General features: G+C 52.2%; 2 protein-coding genes across 2 annotated transcripts in view; one reads left to right on the plus strand and one right to left on the minus strand.

Annotated features, from left to right (window-relative positions):
- Positions 1-46, minus strand: part of LOC128946664 (zinc finger protein 774-like) — a 29,393-nt gene extending 29,347 nt beyond the window's left edge. The window contains exon 1 of the mRNA XM_054290608.1: positions 5-46. Within this exon, the coding sequence (XP_054146583.1) occupies positions 5-46 (42 nt within the window). The remainder of the gene's footprint in view (positions 1-4) is intronic.
- Positions 1-20,421, plus strand: part of LOC128946686 (zinc finger protein 260-like) — a 52,168-nt gene extending 31,747 nt beyond the window's left edge. The window contains exon 3 of the mRNA XM_054290622.1: positions 19,724-20,421. Coding sequence (XP_054146597.1) covers positions 19,724-20,421 — 698 coding nt within the window. The remainder of the gene's footprint in view (positions 1-19,723) is intronic.
- The last annotated feature ends 726 nt before the right edge of the window (positions 20,422-21,147 follow it).

Here is a 21,147-nt window from a genome sequence, read left to right on the forward strand (position 1 = left end):
GCACCCGTTGCTCCAGCACGGGCTCCTCCAGGTGCTGCAGGTGCATCTCTGCTCTCTGAGACCTCCATGGGCTGCAGGGGCCCAGCTGCCTCCCCAGGGGCAGCCCCAGGGAATCTCAGGGCAATCAGCTCCAGCCCCTGGACCTGCTCCTGCTCCTCGTCCTGCCCTGCCGTGCCCTGGGGTGTGCAGAGTTGTTTCTCTCTCGCATGTTCTCACCCTGGTCACAGATACAACTACATGATAACTGATATCATAAATCTCTTATTCCAAAGGTGTTACCACCATTTCTAACTGGCTCAGCCTTGGCCAGCAGCTGGTCTGTCCTGGAGCTGCCTGGAATTGCCTCTGTGGGACATGGAGGAGCAGCTACTTCTATCATTCTCTCACAGAAGGTGCTCCTAGAGCCACCTCTTACCAAAACCTGGCCATGCAAACCTAGTATAAATATGGTCGGGTTTTATTACCATTATTCATTCTTATGATTGCTATTTTGGCTACTTTTGCTCTTAATATTACAGTTATTACTAGTATTTTTTAATCTTTTTGACTCTTTATTAAGAGTGTCTATAGTAGAACTTGAAACAAGAGTTCTTAATTGCAAGTAGAAGTTATCATTTTTCCAGCCTCTTGCCCTGCCCTGTTCTGTGTCATTGCTGAGTGTGAAGCTGCTGCTGCTGCCAGGGCTCCCCATTTCCCTGGTTTGGGAAATTTGATGGCATTGCTCACATGTCAGAAAGAGAGGGCTCATTCCAATCAAATGCATTGCCTGAACTCTTCTACCCCCAGTGTTGGAAGCTTGTTTTGTAATGTTGACTTTCTCAGCATCCGTTAATATTTGTGATTTTATGACAAAATGTTCTGGGATGGGATTTTGCAAGATTCTGTAATCAGTGTTCAGTTTTGCTCTTGGATTTCTTAATGGTGTGTCAGAACTGAATGCAGCATTTTGGGTGGGAAGCCTTGAGTTGGAGCTAGGATTGTCTCAGCAGCAGCTGGTTTTGCACATGTAAGCAGAGATAACAAAGTTTCCATGAACTGAATGAATCCGCAGTGCCTGAGTGGCACCAGAGCTGGGGGAGCCTCTGCAGCCTGTGGGGTCGGACATCCCGATAAGGGGAACCCCGGGAGCCTGGAATGTGGAGCCCAGATAGGGGGGATCCTCTGCAGCCTGGAGATGTTGGGACCATGGACAAGGGAGACCCTTGGGTACCCCAGGGCCCTGAAATGGGGACTCCACACAGCTCGTACCCCTGGAGCCCCTCTGACACCCACCTGGGAGCTCAGGGAAGGGAACATCTGGGATTGCCAGGAGCCCTTGCAGCCCAGAGAGAGGGGACGCCAATACACACTGGGGCTGCAGAAGGCCAGACAGGAGGGACCCCTGAACCCCAAAGTGGAGAGACCAGAGCGGAGGAACTCCTGGGTGAATGGTTGTTTGGTGAATCTTGGTGGTTCGGGTTTTTATGAGGGTGGCTGAACCTTGGTGGTCTGGAGGTTTTTATGGACACCAGACACCTGGTGACTTCTGGAGATGGAATTGGGCAGGAGGAGCACCCAAACCAACACACTCACACCTTGTTTTTCCCCCATAAAAGGAATTTCAGTTCCCAAAGTTTGAACAGATGGAGGAGGAGACCATGAGGAAGATGAAGATGCCCTGGCAGCCCCAGGCAGGTGAGGAAGAAGTCAGTGCCCCTTTCCCCCTCTCTCCTGCTCTGTCTCCCAGCCCAGCACGGCCGCGGGCTGCAGGACAACCCCACTGACAATGCCATCCTGCCAGGAGTGGATTGGAGAAATCTCTTTCTCTTTCCCTTTCCCTGTGGCACAAAAATAAATTTCCTCCCTCCGTCCCTCCCTCCCTCCCTTCCTCCCTTCCTTCCTGGGTTTTTCCTTCCTTGTCATTGTTCCTTTTGCTCCTTGTCCTTCCTTGCCCATACAAGGAGCTGAGGATGGAGACCAGGGAGGACAAATCCCCACAGCAGAACCTTGTGGAAGAGGCTGTTCTGAGAGGCTTGACAGTGCAGGAATTCAATGGGGACAAAAGGCCCTGGAGATCCCACATGAAGAGGGGCTGCAAACCCAGCCTAGGAAGCCGTGGGGAGGAAAGACCCACCCTGTGCTGGGAAAGCAGCTGGAGATCCAGATGCAGCTTGGAGCTGGTGGTTCCTGAGCACCTTCATGGCAGGGAGAAGCCCTACAAGTGCTTGGAATGTGGGAAGAGGTTCAGGCAGTGCTCCAGCCTCCTCACCCACCTTTGCATGCACCTGGCTGGGACCCCCTTTGAGCAGGGGCAGATTTGAGCCAGAATACTGGGAATCCCAGAGCAAGCCTTGTGAGTGCACCCAGAACATCCCCCACTGACCTGGAGCTGCTGCAAGTCATGAACAGTCAGAGCAGGGCTGTGCTGGGGGAGCCAGGGGCTGGGGGGATCCACAGCCATAGGGGTTATTTGTGGGGCTGGAAAGAGAGTTGTCCTCCTGCTCCTCACCATCCTGTGCTTCCCAGAGCCCAGTCACTCCCAGTATGATCCCTGTTGCCCTCAGCATGGTTCCAATTGCTCCCTGTTACTCCCAGAGTGATACCAGTGGCCTCCAGTATAGTCCCGGTCACTCCCTGTATGATCCCAGTCTCTTCCACCAGGGTCTCAGTCATGCCCAGTTGCCCTCAGTGTAGACCCAGTCACTCCCACTTGCTCCCAGTTGCTTCCAGCAGGGTCCCTGTTGTTCCCAGTGTGGTCTCTGTCACTCTCAATAGGGCTACAAACACTCCCAATATATCCAAGTTGCCCTCAGCATGCTTGGGATCATTCCCAGTCACTCCCAGTATGATCTCCGTATGATCCCAAGAGAGCCCAGTCACTTCCAGTAGGAGCTCATGGAGCAAAGCTCATGAAACACCTGGAGGACCCACCCAGAGGAGGGTCCCTACAAGTTCTCTGGCTGCAGGAAGAGCCCCAAGGAACAGAGGTCCCACCAGAGTCACCACCCTGTCCTGGTTTAGGGCAAATTTGTTAAAGAATCTGCAAAGGAGGGCCCCTCCAGAAAGCAAAACCCACACGGCCCCTCCCCCCAACCGGTTCGGGAAAAAATTCCTTGGAGAGAGGTGGAAAGAACCTGTTTATTTCAGGCACAGCACCCCCCAGCACACAAAATGAACAATACCCGATGACACCGCTCTGAGAAAGATGGCAAAATCAGAAAGTCTCTTTCGGGGGTGGTTGCTCTGTTCTCAGTCCCTCTGGTGCTGGGGCAGCTGCTGCAGGCCAAAATGGTGCAAACCTTCGGTGTTCCCGGGTCGCAGTCCGGAGCAGGTTCGAGATGGTCACAGAAACAGGAGAGGAGAAACAGTCCAGGAAGGAATGTGGACTGTTTAGCTAGACCTAGCTAATAAGCAGAGGCCAAAGCAGAGCAGAAGCGAGAGCAGAAAAGAGAGCAAGCAAAGCAGCAAGCTGAAAGCAAGAAGTGAAAAACAGCCCTAAGTACTGCTCGTCTCTGTGTCCCTGATAAGAGAAACCCAAACAAAACTTCCACTCTTCAGAGCCAGTCTTAAAGGCACAGAAGAGATGAATGGGGATACAAGCATCATAACATCACCCCAGGACATTCCACCCCTTATCCCCATATCATCAACATACTACAACACATCATGCATTATTCATACATAATTTCCATCTGTTTCCCCAAAATTACAAGCAATACCAATCATGCCTTCATCACATCCCCACACTGGACCACTGAATCCAAGCCCTATATTACAGAGCTGCAGGATTCCCCCTTTTCACTTTAGTCACTTAAAGCTCCATCTATCAATTGCTCAGACCTTCGACACTTACACATTTCCTTCTCCATCTTCCACTTGCCCAGACCTTCAACTCTTACACATTTCCTTCTATCTCATGTCTGTATGGTTTACAGACAATGGCAGTAACATCCAATGAACAGTGATATTGCATATCATTCTTACCCCACATTCAGATCTCCCTGAGGTACACATCGTGTTGTTCCATCTCTTTGCATTATCCACCACGTGCAACCTGTTCCCTGAGCAAAGACAACTCCACAAATGGGTTTGTCTGTACTCGAGGCAGAATTAATCCAAATTGTCTTCCCTAACAAACCTCTGATATGTACCACTGGGACTTTGTCTCCTTCTATTATATTCAGGGACTCAGACTGGGCAGGACCTGCTCGGTTGGTGGAACCTCGGGTGTTAACAAACCAGGTGGCCTTTGCTAAATGCTGCTCCCAATTCTTGAAAGATCCCCCACCCAAAGCTTTCAACTGGGTGTTTAGTAGTCCATTGTACCTCTCCACTTTTCCTTCAGCTGGTGCATGGTAGGGGATATGGTACACCCACTCAATGCCATGTTCCCTGGCCCAGGTGTTGATAAGGCTGTTCTTGAAATGAGTCCCGTTGTCTGACTCAATCCTCTCAGGGGTCCCATGTCTCCACAGAACTTGCTTTTCAAGGCCCAGGATGGTGTTCCGGGCTGTAGCATGAGACACAGGGTAGGTTTCCAACCATCCAGTGGTGGCTTCCACCATGGTCAGCACGCAGCACTTGCCCTGGCGTGTCTGGGGCAGTGTGATGGAGTCAATCTGCCAGTCCTCCCCATACTTGTACTTGGACCACCGCCCACCATACCACAGGGGCTTCACTCGCTTGGCCTGCTTGATGGCAGCACACGTCTCACAGTCATGGATAACCTGAGAAATACTGTCCATGGTCAAATCCACCCCTGGGTCTCGTGCCCATTTGTAGGTGGCATCTCTGCCCTGGTGGCCTGAGGCATCATGGGCCCATCTAGTTAGGAATAACTCTCCCTTATGTTCCCAATCTAGGTCTATTTTGGACACCCCTATCTTTGCAGCTTGGTCTACTTGCTCATTGTTTTGGTGCTCCTCATTGGCCCTACTCTTGGGTACATGGGCATCTACATGGCGGACTTTCACAGGTAGCCTCCCTACCCTGGTAGCAATGTCTTTCCACTCATCAGCAGCCCAAATTGGTTTCCCTCTACGTTGCCAGTTAGCCTTTTTCCCACCTCTCCAGCCATCCCCACAGAGCATTGTCTACCATCCATAAATCAGTGTAGAGGTAGAGCTTTGGCCACTTCTCTCTCTCAGCAATGTCTAGGGCCAGTTGAACAGCTTTGAGTTCAACAAGTTGGCTTGATCCACCTTCTCCTTTGGTAGCTTGTGCAACCTGTCGTGTGGGGCTCCATACAGCTGCTTTCCACTTCCGGTTCATTCTTACGATGCGAAAGGAACCATCAGTGAAAAGAGCGTAGCGTGTTTCCTCTGGTGGCAGTTGGTTATATGGAGGAGCCTCTTCAGCACATGCCACTGGTTCTTGTTCCTCTTCATCTGTGACACCAAAATGCTCACCTTCGGGCCAATTTGTAATGACCTCCAAAATCCCAAGGCGATTCAATTTACCTATACAGGCACGCTGAGTGATGAGAACAATCCACTTGCTCCATGTAGCACTGGTGGCATGGTGAGTGGAAGGAACCTTGCCTTTGAACATCCACCCCAGCACTGGTAGTCGGGGTACCAGGAGGAGTTGTGCTTGAGTGCCTATTACCTCTGAGGCAGCCTGGACTCCTCCATAGGCAGCCAGGATTTCTTTCTCTGTTGGAGTATAGTTGGCTTCAGACCCCCTGTAGCTTCGACTCCAAAATCCCAGTGGTCGACCCCGAGTCTCCTCAGGCACCTTCTGCCTAAGGCTCCAGGACAAGCCATGGTTCCCGGCTGCAGAGTAAAGCATATTCTTTACCTCTGGTCCTGTCCTGACTGGGCCAAGGACTACTGCATGGGCAATCTCCTGCTTGATCTGGACAAAGGCTTGTTGCTGCTAAGGGCCCCACTGGAAATTGTTCTTCTTGCAGGTGACCAGGTAAAGAGGGCTCACGATCTGACTGTACTCTGGAATATGCATCCTCCAAAAACCTATTGCACCCAGGAAAGCTTGTGTCTCTTTCTCATTGGTGGGTGGAGACATTGCTGTGATCTTGTTGATGACATCTGTAGGAATCTGACGCCGTCCATCTTGCCACTTCACTCCCAGGAATTGAATCACACAAGCTGGTCCCTTTACTTTGCTCTTCTTAGTGGAGAAACCAGCTCCCAGGAGGATCTGGATAATTTCCTTCCCTTTCTCAAACACTTCCGCAGCTGTGTTCCCCCACACAATGATGTCATCAATATACTGCAGATGTTCTGGAGCCTCACTCCTTTCTAGTGCAGTTTGGATCAGTCCATGGCAGATGGTGGGGCTGTGTTTCCACCCCTGGGGCAGTCGGTTCCAGGTGTACTGCACTCCCCTCCAGGTGAAGGCAAACTGAGGCCTGCATTCTGCTGCCAGAGGAGTGGAGAAAAATGCATTGGCAATGTCTATAGTGGCATACCACTTTGCTGCCTTGGACTCAAGCTCGTATTGGAGCTCTAATATGTCTGGCACGGCAGCACTCAGTGGTGGAGTCACTTCATTCAATGCATGGTAGTCCACAGTCAATCTCTATCATCCCTCAGGTTTTTGCACAGGCCAAATGGGACTGTTGAGGGGTGAGTGGGTCTTGCTGACCACCCCTTGGCTCTCCAGCTCTCGGATCATCTTATGGATGGGGATCACAGCATCTCAAGTGGTCCTATACTGTCGTCGATGCACTATGGAAGTGGCAATTGGCACTTGTTGCTCTTTTCCCATCAGGCATCCTACTGCAGATGGATCCTCACACAACCCAGGCAAGGTGTTCAATTGCTGGATGCCCTCTCTCTCTACAGCAGCTATTCCAAATGCCCATCTGAGTCCTTTTGGGTCTTTGAAGTACCCACTTTGAAGGTAGTCTATGCCCAAAATAGATGGGGCCTCTGGGCCAGTCACAATAGGATGCTTCTTCCACTCATTTCCTGAGGCTCATATCAGCCTCCACCAAAGTGAAATCCTGGGATCCCCCTGTCACACCAGCAATAGAAACAGACTCTGTCCCCACATGTCTTGATGGGATCAATGTGCATTGCGCACCAGTATCAACAAAAGCTTTGTACTCTTGTGGTTCCGATGTGCCAGGCCAATGAATCCACACAGACCAGAAAACACGATTTTCCCTGGCCTCTACCTGGCTAGAGGCAGGGCCCCTCTAAGCCTGGTTATCCTTCTTTCCCTGGGCATATGTTTTGGATGTTCCTTCGAGGGGATCAGACATGTCATCATCATCATACCTGGCCATTCGGCTACGGGCAACTGGAGCTGCTTTCCTTCTGGTGGCTTCCTTCAGTTCACGCACCCGTCGTGCCAGAACAGCAGTAGATTTCCTATCCCACCTTCTCATGTTTTCCCCACAATCACGCAGGTAAAACCACAGCTCAGCTCGTGGGGTGTACCTTCTCTCTCCATCTGGGAAACGTCTGCCTTGGATACCAGAACCTCGGATCTGTACTCCTGAAATTTGGAGAAGGTCTTCTTTAATCTCCTCTCTAAGCTTATGGTTCTCCTCTATCTTATCCTCTAAGTTCTGCAGACGTGTTTCTACCGCTGCAATTCTGGCATGTGTCGGGCCATGTACAGCATCTGCATATGCTCGGAGCTTCCTTGTCATGTCAAGCACAGTCTCATCCCTCTCATCCCTCTTCATGATGGCTAAGGCAGAAGCATATTCATGTGGCCCAAGTCATACCAGTTTTCGCCACATCACAGACGTGCATGGTACTAAGTCTGGGTTCCTAGTTGTTACATCATCTGAGAAGATAATCTCTGCCACTGCCATTTCTCTCAGGCGTTGGATCCCTTGCTCTATTGTCTTCCACTGAGTTTGCTGTATATAGAGATTGTCTGCATACAGGTATCTTTCTGCTACACTTCTTAGGACCCGTTCCCAGAGGCTATGAGAGTTAGCCCCCCTCATCATTCCTTGGTCTATGACAGGATCCTGTGACAGGGATCCCAAATGCCTGGCTTCAGTGCCGTCCAGAATTGTAGCCTCGCCTGTAGCATCCCAGAGACGGACAAGCCAACTAATTATGGATTCATCAGACCTTCGAGTGTAATCCTTCCATAGGCCACGAAGGTCCTTCAGGGAAAAGGACTCAATATTTGCATCTGATCTTGCACCTGCTGCTTTGACTCCTCATTTTATGTCAGGACGCACTGAGGTTCCTTCTCCTTCATCATCATCATCATCATCATCCACTGGTCGATTGGTCTTGTCCGTGCATTTCCCACTTCTAGTGCTGGTAGCAACAGCCATGGGTTTAGATGCTGGCTTTGAGCCTGGAGTGTTAGCTGCAGCCTGAGTCACCGGGACAGTTGCTAATTTATCTCCCTGCCCCCTGCCTTGGCATGCTGCCCGACAGTATCTAGCAGTGTGCGACAAGCATACTCCAGGGCCCAGCTCACTGCAATGACCTTCCTCTCCTTAGGCTCATCCTGGTACTTCTCTTTCAGATATTTCCCCACCTCACCTGGGTTCTGATTTTGTTCATGGGGAAAATCCCAGACTATAGGGTCAGAGAATTCCTTCAGGATTTGGCCCATATCCTCCCATTTCCCAGACCACTTAGGATTTTCCACACCGGGGTTTACTCCTGAGTCAGGGGTCTCATCAGCCCGTCTAGAAATCTCAGCCCTCATTCTAGAGAAGCAGCAGGCTGTATAGAGGAAGGTTACCAGATTGAATACCAGGAAGATGGTTTCTTTAACATTGAGGGGAAACTGAACATCCTTCACTAGTGATGCAACTGATTCATAGGAGAAGAAGGAAAGCAGAGGCTGAAAAACCTCATTCCCTCCTGTTCCTCCTGCAACAAACTGGATGCATAACCATAGCCATGAACCATTCCCACCTGGAGCAGACCCTAGCATGTTTATAAACTTCTTGCACATTATTGCCACCAAGCCCAGCAGGATAGCTACTCTGGTCACTGCCCCTCTGATGTAAAAACTACGTATTAGGGGCAATACTAAAGCTATTTCTGGATAAGAAAATAAACCTAGGGACCAGAGAGGTATTAAAATCTCAAAAAACCCTAGGGACCAGAAATGCATGCAAACCTTCATCCCAATAGACATTATGAATTCAAAAAGCATGGCTATTAGCTGATTTAAACAAACACAGAGTAATAGCAACCAAAATGCAGTCAAAACAGGGTTTTTCCACTCTCTCTCTCGCCCCACATTGGGCGCCAATATTTTGTGGTTTAGGGCAAATTTGTTAAAGAATCTGCAAAGGAGGGCCCCTCCAGAAAGCAAAACCCACACGGCCCCTCCCCCCAACCGGTTCGGGAAAAAATTCCTTGGAGAGAGGTGGAAAGAACCTGTTTATTTCAGGCACAGCACCCCCCAGCACACAAAATGAACAATACCCGATGACACCGCTCTGAGAAAGATGGCAAAATCAGAAAGTCTCTTTTGGGGGTGGTTGCTCTGTTCTCAGTCCCTCCGGCACTGGGGCAGCTGCTGCAGCCGAACCGTGCAAACCTTCGGTGTTCCCGGGTCGCAGTCCGGAGCAGGTTCGAGATGGTCACAGAAACAGGAGAGGAGAAACAGTCCAGGAAGGAATGTGGACTGTTTAGCTAAACTAGCTAATAAGCAGAGGCCAAAGCAGAGCAGAAGCGAGAGCAGAAAAGAGAGCAAGCAAAGCAGCAAGCTGAAAGCAAGAAGTGAAAAACAGCCCTAAGTACTGCTCGTCTCTGTGTCCCTGATAAGAGAAACCCAAACAAAACTTCCACTTTTCAGAGACGGTCTTAAAGGCACAGAAGAGATGAATGGGGATACAAGCATCATAACATCACCCCAGGAGAGAAGACTTTTCTAAAATGCCCCCCCTGCAAAACCAGGACAATCACAGACTCCTGACAGACCCCGAATTAGGAAAGTGCAAGTGCAGTGCAGAACTATCTAATAACCATGAGATCATACAATGTAAATGAGTTCTGGCAGGTAGGTGATGATATTGTAGTAACACAGTGACACTGAGCAACACCCACTGTATGAATATAACACAGCACATGACATCTAAAAACACAGCTCTGTGGGGATTTATTTCCAGCTTATATTTCAGCCATCAGCACAAACGGATGGAATTTCCTACCTAGGGTCCCCACCAAGCCCAAGTGTGAATTTGCAGCCCACAATTTTCCCAGTTTGTCTCTCCTTTTCCCCGTGTTGGATTCCCCTCACCCCCATCAGATGGGAGCAGCTGAGAGCCACATGCTGCCCATCCCACCCTCTCTCAGCTCAGTCCCTGCTCCTGTGACTTCTAGAGATGGGCTTGGGCAGGAGGAATCCCCAGCTCTCTGCAGTGAAGTGTATTTGGCCTTCTAGAGCAGAGAAGGTCAGAGTCCGCCTAGCTGAGGTTAAGGCCGACACCTAGCTGCATAGTCTCCCAGCACCCCTCGGCATCGTAAGGCCTCAGGCTGTGCTGGCTGCGGACTGGATCGCTGCTAAATGATGAGAAGGAAGGAGCTGGACACTCACTGGGGGCTAAACAGGTTTATTGGAAAGCCCACGATGTACCAGGGAATGACCCAGAACAAAAGGTGCCTCAGGGTTATAAAGGGAAGGAGTGGACCTGGGAGGGGTTTACAGAAGACCAATAGGGGGAGAAGAGGGGATGAGCTTAACACAAATGACATAGTGGAGAGCCCAATAGGTACCAGGTATGGGAGGGGCTCCAGGACCACAGCCAACCACAACCCCCAAAGAGGAGAAGCTTCTGGAATACTAGGTGGAGTGGGGGCTGATTAACTTGGCCCAGGGAGGAGAAAAAGCATACATATAAGGGAAAAAAGGGAGGAGGAATTATATAACCTAACAGATTGACAATATAACCGGCAGGGCTGTGGCAGGAAAACTGAGGAGGGCAGAACCATTTTACACAAAATGGGGGGGAGCAGATACATAAAATGGGGGAGGAATTAAATGAACCTAATGAACACACTACAACATCTCCCCGTTTTTACCACATAGAAATAAAAGAGTGGAAAAGTCCATGTAAAACTGAAAAGTCCAAGTGAAATAACTTAAAAGGCTGTGACTCCCGGCTGGTCTTGACAAGTGCCTTTGTCTTCTGAACATAGTCTATCGGCCCATGAGTAGCTGGATGTTGGAGCGGTAGCCCACTCCTCCTCTGCAGCTTGCCTCCGAAGAGAGGTTGAAGGAGAGGGGCTGCTCCTTTCCATGGGCTCATTGCAAGGGACAGTGGCACGCGGTGCTGTCAGTTTTCTCCGGACTAGCTCGCGAATCTGGGGGGTGAAAATCAAAAGTGAGTTGGGGAAATGTAATAAAAGACAAAAAGGAAACGGTTAGACACAAAATACTTAAATAGATGGTTCTGCCTCAAATAATAAGTTCAAATCAGAAGCAAATGGCGAGAAGACTGGAGAGGAGGGTCTGGATTCATAAATCAGAGGTAGTTCAGTGAGGAGAGGGGTAGGAGGAGGGGTCTCAGCATTGGGGAGGAACTGGACATCTGAGGAAACGTATGGTGTTTGGGAGGGTTTTCTCCGCCGCCGCCAGCACGCCACCTGAACCTGTGGCACAGTCTCCTTCTGCGTCCTCTGCTTCGGGACGAAGGGCCTGACCCATTTGGATGGTATCCAGCGGGGGCCTGAAGGCGTGGACACGCAAGCATATCCCCCCCCCAGGTCACTAGGTCAAAGGGCCCCTCCGTCCGCCAGGTCTCCGGATCCTTGATAAGGACCGGCGGCCTGGCTTTAGGCTGCAGCTGCTGGTGGCTGCCGAAGTGCCGGACCACTGGAGGGTTAGGGTTGTCAAAAGAGCAATTGAGGAAGTTGAGAGTGTAAAGTGCTCTTGACAACCGGATGTGGGGGTTCTCCACCTTCACAGCTGCTTGCTGCCGAGCTAAGGTCTTCTTCAGGCTCTGGTGGGCCCTCTCCACCATGGCTTGGCCTTTCGGGGAATAGGGGATGCCTGTCTTATGTTCTATTTCCCATTGCTGCAGGAAGCTCCGCAGTTCCTTAGATGTATACGCTGGGCCGTTGTCAGTTTTGATGGCCCTAGGGATGCCCACGATGTAGTACATAGGGTCAGGTGCTCGGAAAATCTCGCGATGTCACGGAAAACAGCAAGATCCCTCTCCCCCTAACTTCTAGTGATAAGAGATCACCCAAGAATGTAGTCCCCCCTAACATTAGTAACTTTCGACTCCTTACTAACCAATTACAGTAAAGTAAGACCCCCTAACGTAGAGAGAAAACTCCCCCAATATAAAACCCGACGAGACGAGACAATAAAAGTCTTGAACCGTCCGCCATACTAGTGCTAGCGTGTATTCTTAGCCCGAGTGACCCTAAAGAGTTTGAGTTGCCGTGCCGTTTCCTCAAAACCAAGTCGCCTCGCCTTGCATCAAAAAGCGACACCACGACAGCGAATGCCAGAAGCAGATGCTTCTGGACATCTGCAGCCTTCTCACCTGTCTGGGCAGAGGCATAGATAGCATCGGAGAAGGTATCCACTGAGACATGGACGTAACACAATCGACCAAAAAAGGGGACGTGGATTACGTCCATTTGCCACATCTCGCAGCTCGCCAGGCCCCTGGGATTAGCCCCTGAGGCAATGGTGGGCACCTGGTCACACTGGCATTGCGGACATGTGGCTACGATCGCCTTGGCCTGGCCGTGGGTCAGATGGAATTGTCAGACCAGGCCAGGCACGTTCTGGTGGAAGAGCTGGTGGCTGATCTTCGCCTGGCCAAATGCATCTGGGAGTGGGCCCACCGTGACAGCAGCCGCGGTCAGGGAATCGGCACGACGGTTGCCCTCAGCAATGAACCCAGGCAGCTCGGTGTGCGATCTCACATGCATTACGAAAAACGGATGCTTGCGGTGGGAGACCAAATCGACGAGCCTAGTAAGTAATTCAAATAATTTTTGGTTAGAGACCTCCTGCAGAACTGCTGATTGAGCTCTGGACACTACACCGGCAACGTATGCAGAATCTGTTACCAAATTGAAAGGTCCTGGGAACCTCTGGAATGCCCTAACTACTGCATCTAACTCAGCAATTTGTGGAGAACCCTCCACAACAGCAACATCTGTCTCCAAATGCTGAGTCTGAGGATCCTTCCAAGTCATTACTGACTTGTGGGATGCTCCAGACGCATCTGTAAAAACTGTCACTGCACCCAGAGGCTCCTTGCTTTGGACCTTCTTTAGTGATAACTTAAATTCAGAATTAAATAATTTGTGGCCCAGCCAATTTACTGCAATCCGCCTAGTGTAGCTGTCCAACGCAAACTGAAGGTTCTCATTAGTTTGCAGCAGTTCATTGAATGTCTTCATTTTTAATTGGCCCGACTCCAATTCAATTGGTATGTAAATGCATTCAAACTCACATCCTGCCAACTCCCTGATCCTGGATCTTTCTTTGAGGATCAGTTCGGCTACCAGCTCCTGTGGCCTTGTCATTCTTTTTGACCGATGGTGGCTGAGGAAGACCCACTCTATCATTAAGAGCTTATCTCCCCAGCCTTGGTCCTTCAGAGTCTCGTCCCACTGGTGGATTATGCCATGGAGGTGTGGTAATTTTCCCACTACTATGAATTTAAATGGCAGGCCCAGATGGTAACGGTGGGCCTGCCTGGCCAAAATAGCCTTTTGGATCCTTTCCAGCGCCCCCTGAGCCTTTGAGGTGAGAGTCCTAGGGGAACTAAGCCCCTCTCCCCCTTTCAACAAATCGAAAAGGGGGGCCAGGTCCTCAGTAGAAATGCCCAGCCAGGGTCTCACCCAATTTAAAGACCCACACAGTTGATGGACCTCCACAAGGGTCCGGACATTAGTCCTTATAGTCAATTTTTGCGGCACAATGGTCTGCTTTGTAATTTCAAGGCCCAGGTACCTCTAAGGTGGCATCCGTTGAATCTTGTCCTGCTGGAGCTCGAACCCTGCAGCAACCAACGCCTTGGTTGTCAGGTCAAGCGCATGGGCAAGCAAACTGTCGTTGGCTGCACACAGGAGAATGTCGTCCATATAATGATGTAAAATGACGGCATCCCCGAGGGCTGTACGTACTGGGGACAGCAGAGAAGCGACGTACCACTGGCAAATCACAGGGCTGTTCTTCAATCCTTGCGGAAGGCATCGCCAGTGGTAGTGCTTGTCTGGGGACTCACGGTTGATGGAAGGAACCGTGAAGGCGAAATGCGAGGCATCATCTGGGTGTAAAGGAATTTGGAAGAAGCAGTCCTTTATGTCAATCACGGCCAAATTCCAATTTCAGGGGAGCATTGCAGGGGATGGCATCCCTGGTTGGAGAGACCCCATATCTACGATTCTCTCATTAATTTGGCGGAGGTCAGTCAGGAGCCACCACTTGTCCTTATTGGGCTTTTTAATGACAAATATAGGAGAGTTCCACAGAGACATGGTCTCCTCAATATTGCCCTTTAGTAGCTGCTCCCGAATGAGCTCGCGGAGCGCCTTCAATTTTTGTTTGTTAAGTAGCCACTGTTTGACCTGTACTGGTTCATCAGACAGCCAATCCAGCTTCCAGGTCCGGTGCTCTTCGGTGGCCATTGCCCGAAAAACCTGGGGAGCCTTTGAAAGGTCAATTTTGGCTCCCCCCTGGGCTAGAAGGTGTCTCCCCCAGAGAGGCTCGGTGTAATCCAAAACAAACGGGCGCACCGAAGCCAATTGCCCATCTGGCCCTGTAATTTGTACAATGCTCCTTGATTGCTCAGCCAATTGGAGCCCTCCTACACCTTGAATCGCGCCAGCTGCGTTTTGCAAGCCCCAATGTGAGGGCCACTCCCGAGAGGGAATGATCGTCACATCTGCCCCTGTGTCCAAAAGACCCCTGACGATTTTGCGGTCCCTGCCCAACGAGAGTTGACATGTCAGGTGGGGCTTCTCCCTCCCCTCTACTTGTGCCCAGGCCACCGTCGGAGGTGAGGAGTCTCCCAATGTCTTCTTCCAATGGTCCTTGTCAGGAAACAGAATGGCCTGGGTGACGATTTGTCCCTTGGGGAGGAAGAGTGGGGGTCGGACACAGTACAGCCCTACCGCGAAATGGTCCCGGTCCGTAGTGACCAATCCTGGGACGATGTAAAGGTCTCGTGGCGTGTGCTTAGTATCTCTGACGACAGTCCACCTGCAATGTCCTAAACTCCTCCATCGACCCGGATGTTGGAGGTCGACAGACACCAGTTGTAAATCACTATTGGGGAGGTGTATGTCCCTAGTGAGCTGCAGCCTGTATGGGGAAGCAGAGGACAAGGTGTTAAGCGCAGGTTGAGACTGTAAACCACGGTTGTTAAATGTCACATCAGGTATAGATAAGAAATAAGACAAGTCCGGTAACGTGCATGATGGGTTTCCCTTTTCTCCTCCCTCCCCGCTTGATGTTACGTCACCCGCCTCATTTTTATCTTGGCGCAGGGAGGGGCTCCTCTCTTGATCTAGATTTTTTGCTCTTTTTCCTTCTCCTCTTTCCTCCTCCTATATTCTAAGTAATCTTGCCTCATAGGGCACTGGGGCATCCAGTGGCCCACTTTGCCACAGAGGTGGCAGGGGTGAGTCGCCGTTGTTCTTCTCCCGGACCCCGGTGTCATTGGTCCGGTGGCGGCGGCAGCTTCAGCGTCTGTGTCCTCTGGTGTCGGATATTCTGCGAAGGCTATGGAGGCTCTTTTGGGGTGTGCTTTCAGGTCTTGTAGAGGAACCTCCCTGGCACACACTTCTATCATCATTTCCACGGTGGGTCGGGGGTTTCAAGGGAGAGATCGGATAGCCCACCTGCACGCTGTGTTGGCATTGTAATAGGCCATCTGCCTAAGCATCTCCTCTCTCTCCCTCTCCCCCGGAACATGCGCCTCAATGAACCGGTAGAGTCTTTCCATAAATGCCAGGTAAGGTTCCTGCATGCCCTGCCTTATTTCTTCTTCTTCTAGCTGTGAGGTGGTAATAGCTAGTTTATAAAAAGCACTCTCTGCAGCCTTCCCTGTTTCCACAAATTGTTCTGTGAACAACGCCTTTGCCTGAGCTGCCCCGCTCGCCCACTGCCCGGTGCCCACAAGATGGTCCTCAGAATTTACCAAGCCCTCGGTGTCATGAGATGTGGAGGGGTTCACCCAAAGCGTTGGGAGAACCTCCACAATCTCCCTCCTCCATTCTCCTGCCCAGACCCTGAGTTCCATGGGCCCTAAAAGGCTGGAGAAGAGAGCCCTCAGGTCCGCGGGCACCAGATCGCCCTGTGCAAGGACCGGGCGAAGGAGCCCCCGGAAATACTCAGATTCCCGGGAGTACTCCCTCTGGGCCTTGCACAGCTCCTTGATCTGGGCCTGGGCTATAGGCACCCATTGGGCCTGAGCACTCCCTTCCCTGCTAAGGTGGTATGTGACCGGGGCGGCTTCCAATAAAGGCACCTGGCCCGGCTTCCGGTCATCCACCCCCACCCCCCCGGAACACAAAGCGTGGGAACCGGAAGGGGGACTGTGGGAACCAGAATTGGAGGAGGTTGAGGCGGGGCTTGGTCTCTGGGCAGGGCAACAGCAGGGGCGTGGCGACTCTATTTTCTCCGCCTCCAAGGTGGAGTTAGGAGGCGGAGCGGAATAAGGAGGAGGAACTTGGGAGGGGCCCATAGGGGGTGGAGCCATGGGTGGAGCGAGGGGAGGAGCTGAGGGAGGAACTGAAGGTGGAACCAGGGGCGGAGAAACAGAGGAGCAGGAGGGGTCAAGGGAGAGGAAAGGGTTGGACTTGGAAAGAAAGGGATTCTAGGGAGAAGAAGGGGTAAGGGCGGGAAAAACCATGTGGCAGCCTCCATTCTGGGCTCCATGGGAGCCATCTTGGGAATTTTCAATAAACCAGACAACTTTGGGGACCAAAACTGGGGACTTGGGGACAGGGGTAAAGGGATCGGGAAGAGAACTCCAGAGAGCTTGGCCAGGGCTCTTCGGAGGGGGAGGCCAAGCCGGTTGAGAGGGAGCAGGGGCAAGGTGACACCCCCTGCTTGCTGTTGGCCTTTAGAACCCCTCTCAAGGGCTCGTGCCGGTGAGAAGAGGGAGAGGAACGAGGGGTAGGAGCACAAGAACCAGGTGAACTGGGGAGCAAACTTGAACGAGAAGGGCTTTTTCTCAATTCCCCAGACGGGCGCAGCAAGGTTAGCACCTTGCCCGCCCAATAAGCCACATTAGTTAACTGAGTTTCCCCAGAATTAACTTCTTTATCTAATTTGGCCACAACGGCTGCCCAAAAACATGACTCCTTAGCAATTTCGGGGGAAACTTCAAGGAAATGAGAGAAAACCCATCTAAGCAACACTATCAACTCTTTCTTGGGGGCAGTAAACCCTCCCCCAAGTAACAAGCCCTTAACCACAATAAAAACTCCTTTTTGGGTTTTGCTCAGACCTGCACCCATGATCCTGCTCCTAAAGCACCCTAGACAAGGCAACTTTAGGAGGAGCAAGTACCCACAATGGAACATTCCACCCGCCCGAGAAAAATGCAAACTAAAACAATGAAAGCACATGCTGCCGGCCCCTGCTCCCCCCGCTGAATCCCAAGTCTGGGGTTGCAACAAAAGGGAAAAAAGGACATTGGGTGGTGGGATCCTACCCCCAAGTCTGGGGAGAAAAACCCCACAGGGAAGGTAAAACAAAAAACGAAAGGGAAGAGGACTGCCCCCAGAAGAACACCCCGCGCCGAGAGGCCCCCCCCCTCCGGACAGAGAGAGATACAGTCCCCCGCGCCCGCCGGCACGATTCCAAAAGACAGCAGAACACGCTGCAGAGAGCTAGAGCTTAGACAATGCAGCTGTGTATACTGCTTTTAAAATTCCCGGGCAGCAGCAGCAGGGAGCTGGGGAACACCCTGCCGAGCCAAGGCAGACACAAAGGCTCCCCCGCCATGGAATGCAGCCCCCCCGCAGAGCTGAGAGAACAGCCCCCCCCACGCCACGCGGCAAGCCAATACTGGAGCCCCTCGCGCCACGTGGCAGGCACCGGGGCCCCCCACGCCAAGCGGTAAAAAGGCGCGCGAAAAGCAGCGGAGGGGGGAGAGCGGCCCCGCCACGGCTAACCGCGCAGAAAATCCGCCCTGCGCAGAAAAACCCGCGGCAGCCACTCGGCGGCGCACCGAGAGAGCCCGGAGCCTGCCCTGGTGCCGCCGTGCAGGGACACTGCAGGCGCGAAAAGCAGCAGAAGGCTCCGCCGCGCGGCACCTACCAGGGCTTCCAGCAGCGCGCAAAAAGCAGCAGACCGCAGCTTCCCGCGCCACGTGTAGAGCGCTTGGGGATCAGCCCTCAAGGGAAGAAGGGTCGGGAGCAGTCCCCAGTGCAGGGAGGGCTCCCAGGGAAAATTAAAAAAGCAGGGGGTTAACCATCGAGTGCGGGGCTCACCTAATCTAGCAGCGGTGCAAACGAAAAGTTCAGGCGGATGGTTTCTCATCTCGAAGTCCTCCTCAGGTGCGGGGAGTTGCGGCTTCGAATCCCCCGGGAGCGCCACCCCTAAAACAGGGTCTGCTGCCACCGGAGGTAGTCTGACGACCAGAGGAATTTATAATCCATCCATGGGGTCCGGCAGTCCAAATAGCTAGGCGTCCGGCCGTAATCCAGGCCCCGCGTGGGCGCCAACTGCAGCGAAGTGTATTTGGCCTTCTGGAGCAGAGAAGGTCAGAGTCCGCCTAGCTGAGGTTAAGGCCGACACCTAGCTGCATAGTCTCCCAGCACCCCTTGGCGTCGTAAGGCCTCAGGCTGTGCTGGCTGCGGACTGGATCGCTGCTAAATGACGAGAAGGAAGGAGCTGGACACTCGCTGGGGGCTAAACAGGTTTATTGGAAAGCCCACGATGTACCAGCGAATGACCCCGAACAAAAGGCGCCTCAGGGTTATAAAGGGAAGGAGTGGACCTGGGAGGGGTTTACAGAAGACCAATAGGGGGAGAAGAGGGGATGAGCTTAACACAAATGACATAGTGGAGAGCCCAATAGGTACCAGGTATGGGAGGGGCTCCGGGACCACAGCCAACCACAACCCCCAAAGAGGAGAAGCTTCTGGAATACTAGGTGGAGTGGGGGCTGATTGACTTGGCCCAGGGAGGAGAAAAAGCATACATATAAGGGAAAAAGGGGAGGAGGAATTATATAACCTAACAGATTGACAATATAACTGGCAGGGCTGTGGCGGGAAAACTGAGGAGGGCAGAACCATTTTACACAAAATAGGGGGAAGCAGATACATAAAATGGGGGAGGAATTAAATGAACTTAATGAACACACTACAACAGCTCTCACACCTTGGTTTCACCCCCAAACCAGAATTTCTCATTCCCAAACCTTGGCCTGATACAGGAGGATGAGGAGGCTGTGAGGAAGAGGAAGATGGCCCGGGAGCCCCAGGCAGGTGAGGAGGAAGTCAGTGCCCCTTTCCACCTCTCTCCTGCTCCATCTCCCACCCCAGCACGGCCCCCAGCTGCAGGACAACCCTGCTGCCAAAGCTGTCCTGCTGGGGATGCACTGGGGGGATCTCCTTCCCCTTCCCTGTGGCACGGAGGCAAATCCCATCCTCTCCTTGTCCTTCCTCCCCCAGACCAGGAGCTGAGGATGGAGAGCAGGGAGGACAAATCCTCACAGCAGAACCTCGTAGAAGACGCTGTTTTGAACAGCTCCACAGCACAGGAATCCAACAGGGAGGAAAAGCCACGGAGATCAGGCATAAGGAGAGGCTGCAGACACAGATCAGGAGGAGCTCCCACCTGACTGTCCACCAGGGGATCCACAATGGGGAGAAGCCCCACAAGTGCTCAGAATGTGGGAAGAGCTTTAGTAAGAGATGCAACCTCCTCATCCATTGGAGAATCCACACAGAGGTGCGGCCATACAAGTGTCCCGAGTGTGGGAAGAGCTTCCGGACGAGCTCCCACCTGACTGTCCACCAGAGGAGCCACACCGGGGAGAAGCCCTTCAAGCGCAGACAGTGTGGGAAGAACTTCAGCAAGCGCTGCAACCTGAACTACCACCAGTGGATCCACACTGGAGAGAGACCCTACGAGTGTGATAAATGCAGGAAGAGGTTTCAGACCAGTTCTCATCTCCTCCAGCACCAGCCGATTCACTCAGATGAGAGGCCCTTCCGCTGCCCTGACTGCAGGAAGGGCTTCAAGGACAATTCCACCCTCATGAGGCACCGCTGCGTTCACACTGGAGAGAGGCCTGGGGCGAGGCCCTACGTGTGTGATCAATGTTCGAAGGCATTTAAGACCAGCTCCCATCTCCTGCTGCACCTGCGCACTCACACAGACGAGAGGCCTTTCTGCTGCCCCGACTGCGGGAAGGGCTTCCAGCACAACACCCACCTCACCAGCCACCGGCGCATCCACACCGGGGAGACGCCCTATGAGTGTCCTGAGTGTCGGAAGAGATTCTGGCGTAGCTCAGCCTTGACCCACCATCAATGGAGACACCAATAAGGGCAGCCCTGTGAGTGCCCTGAGTGCAGGAAGAGCTTCGTGTGCTCCTCGAGCTCCAGCTCCTATGGGAGATCCACCCTGGATGATCCCCAGTGATCCCTGGTGATCCGTGGTGCCGGTGATCCCTGTTGGGAAGACACCTGGCTGGGGGGCTCCACATCCTCCTGGCTCCCTCTGGGTACCTGCACACATCCACGGAACAACAGCCAAAATCCATTTTTTAGAGCTGATTTGTCCACTCCTGACCCCCCAAAAAAATCACTTTTTGCATCTTCTGCTGCCCTTAACAACACTGGATAGTCTTGGAGGTCTTCTCCAACATAAATCCATTGTTTTAATTCTCTCTGGCCCACAGATATCTTCCACAGCCAAATGGGGAGGGACTGGGACAAAACCCTCAATTTTGGAGACAGTTGGGTGGAAACCCCTCCAAAAAAGGTTCTTCCCACCTGCCAAGCACATGGATGCTCTGCCAGCAGGGATATATAAATCGTTTGGGGTTTTTTTGCCTTGAAACTAAAAGGTTTCTGTTCATTCCTTTCAAAGCCCTGAAACTGGGGTAGAAATAAAGGCGTTGAACTAAGCCGTGCATGGGGACATGTGAGGGACAATGACATGTGTAGGGCCATGGGGGGACATGGACACAGACAGGACCATGTGGGACATGGCAGAACACAGACATGGATTGGAACATGGCAAACATGCATGGGGACATGAACTGGGACA

This window comes from Melozone crissalis, unplaced genomic scaffold, assembly GCF_028551555.1.
Source record: "Melozone crissalis strain CALT ecotype California unplaced genomic scaffold, PUWL_Pcris_2 ptg000082l_1, whole genome shotgun sequence".
Taxonomy (NCBI): domain Eukaryota; kingdom Metazoa; phylum Chordata; class Aves; order Passeriformes; family Passerellidae; genus Melozone; species Melozone crissalis.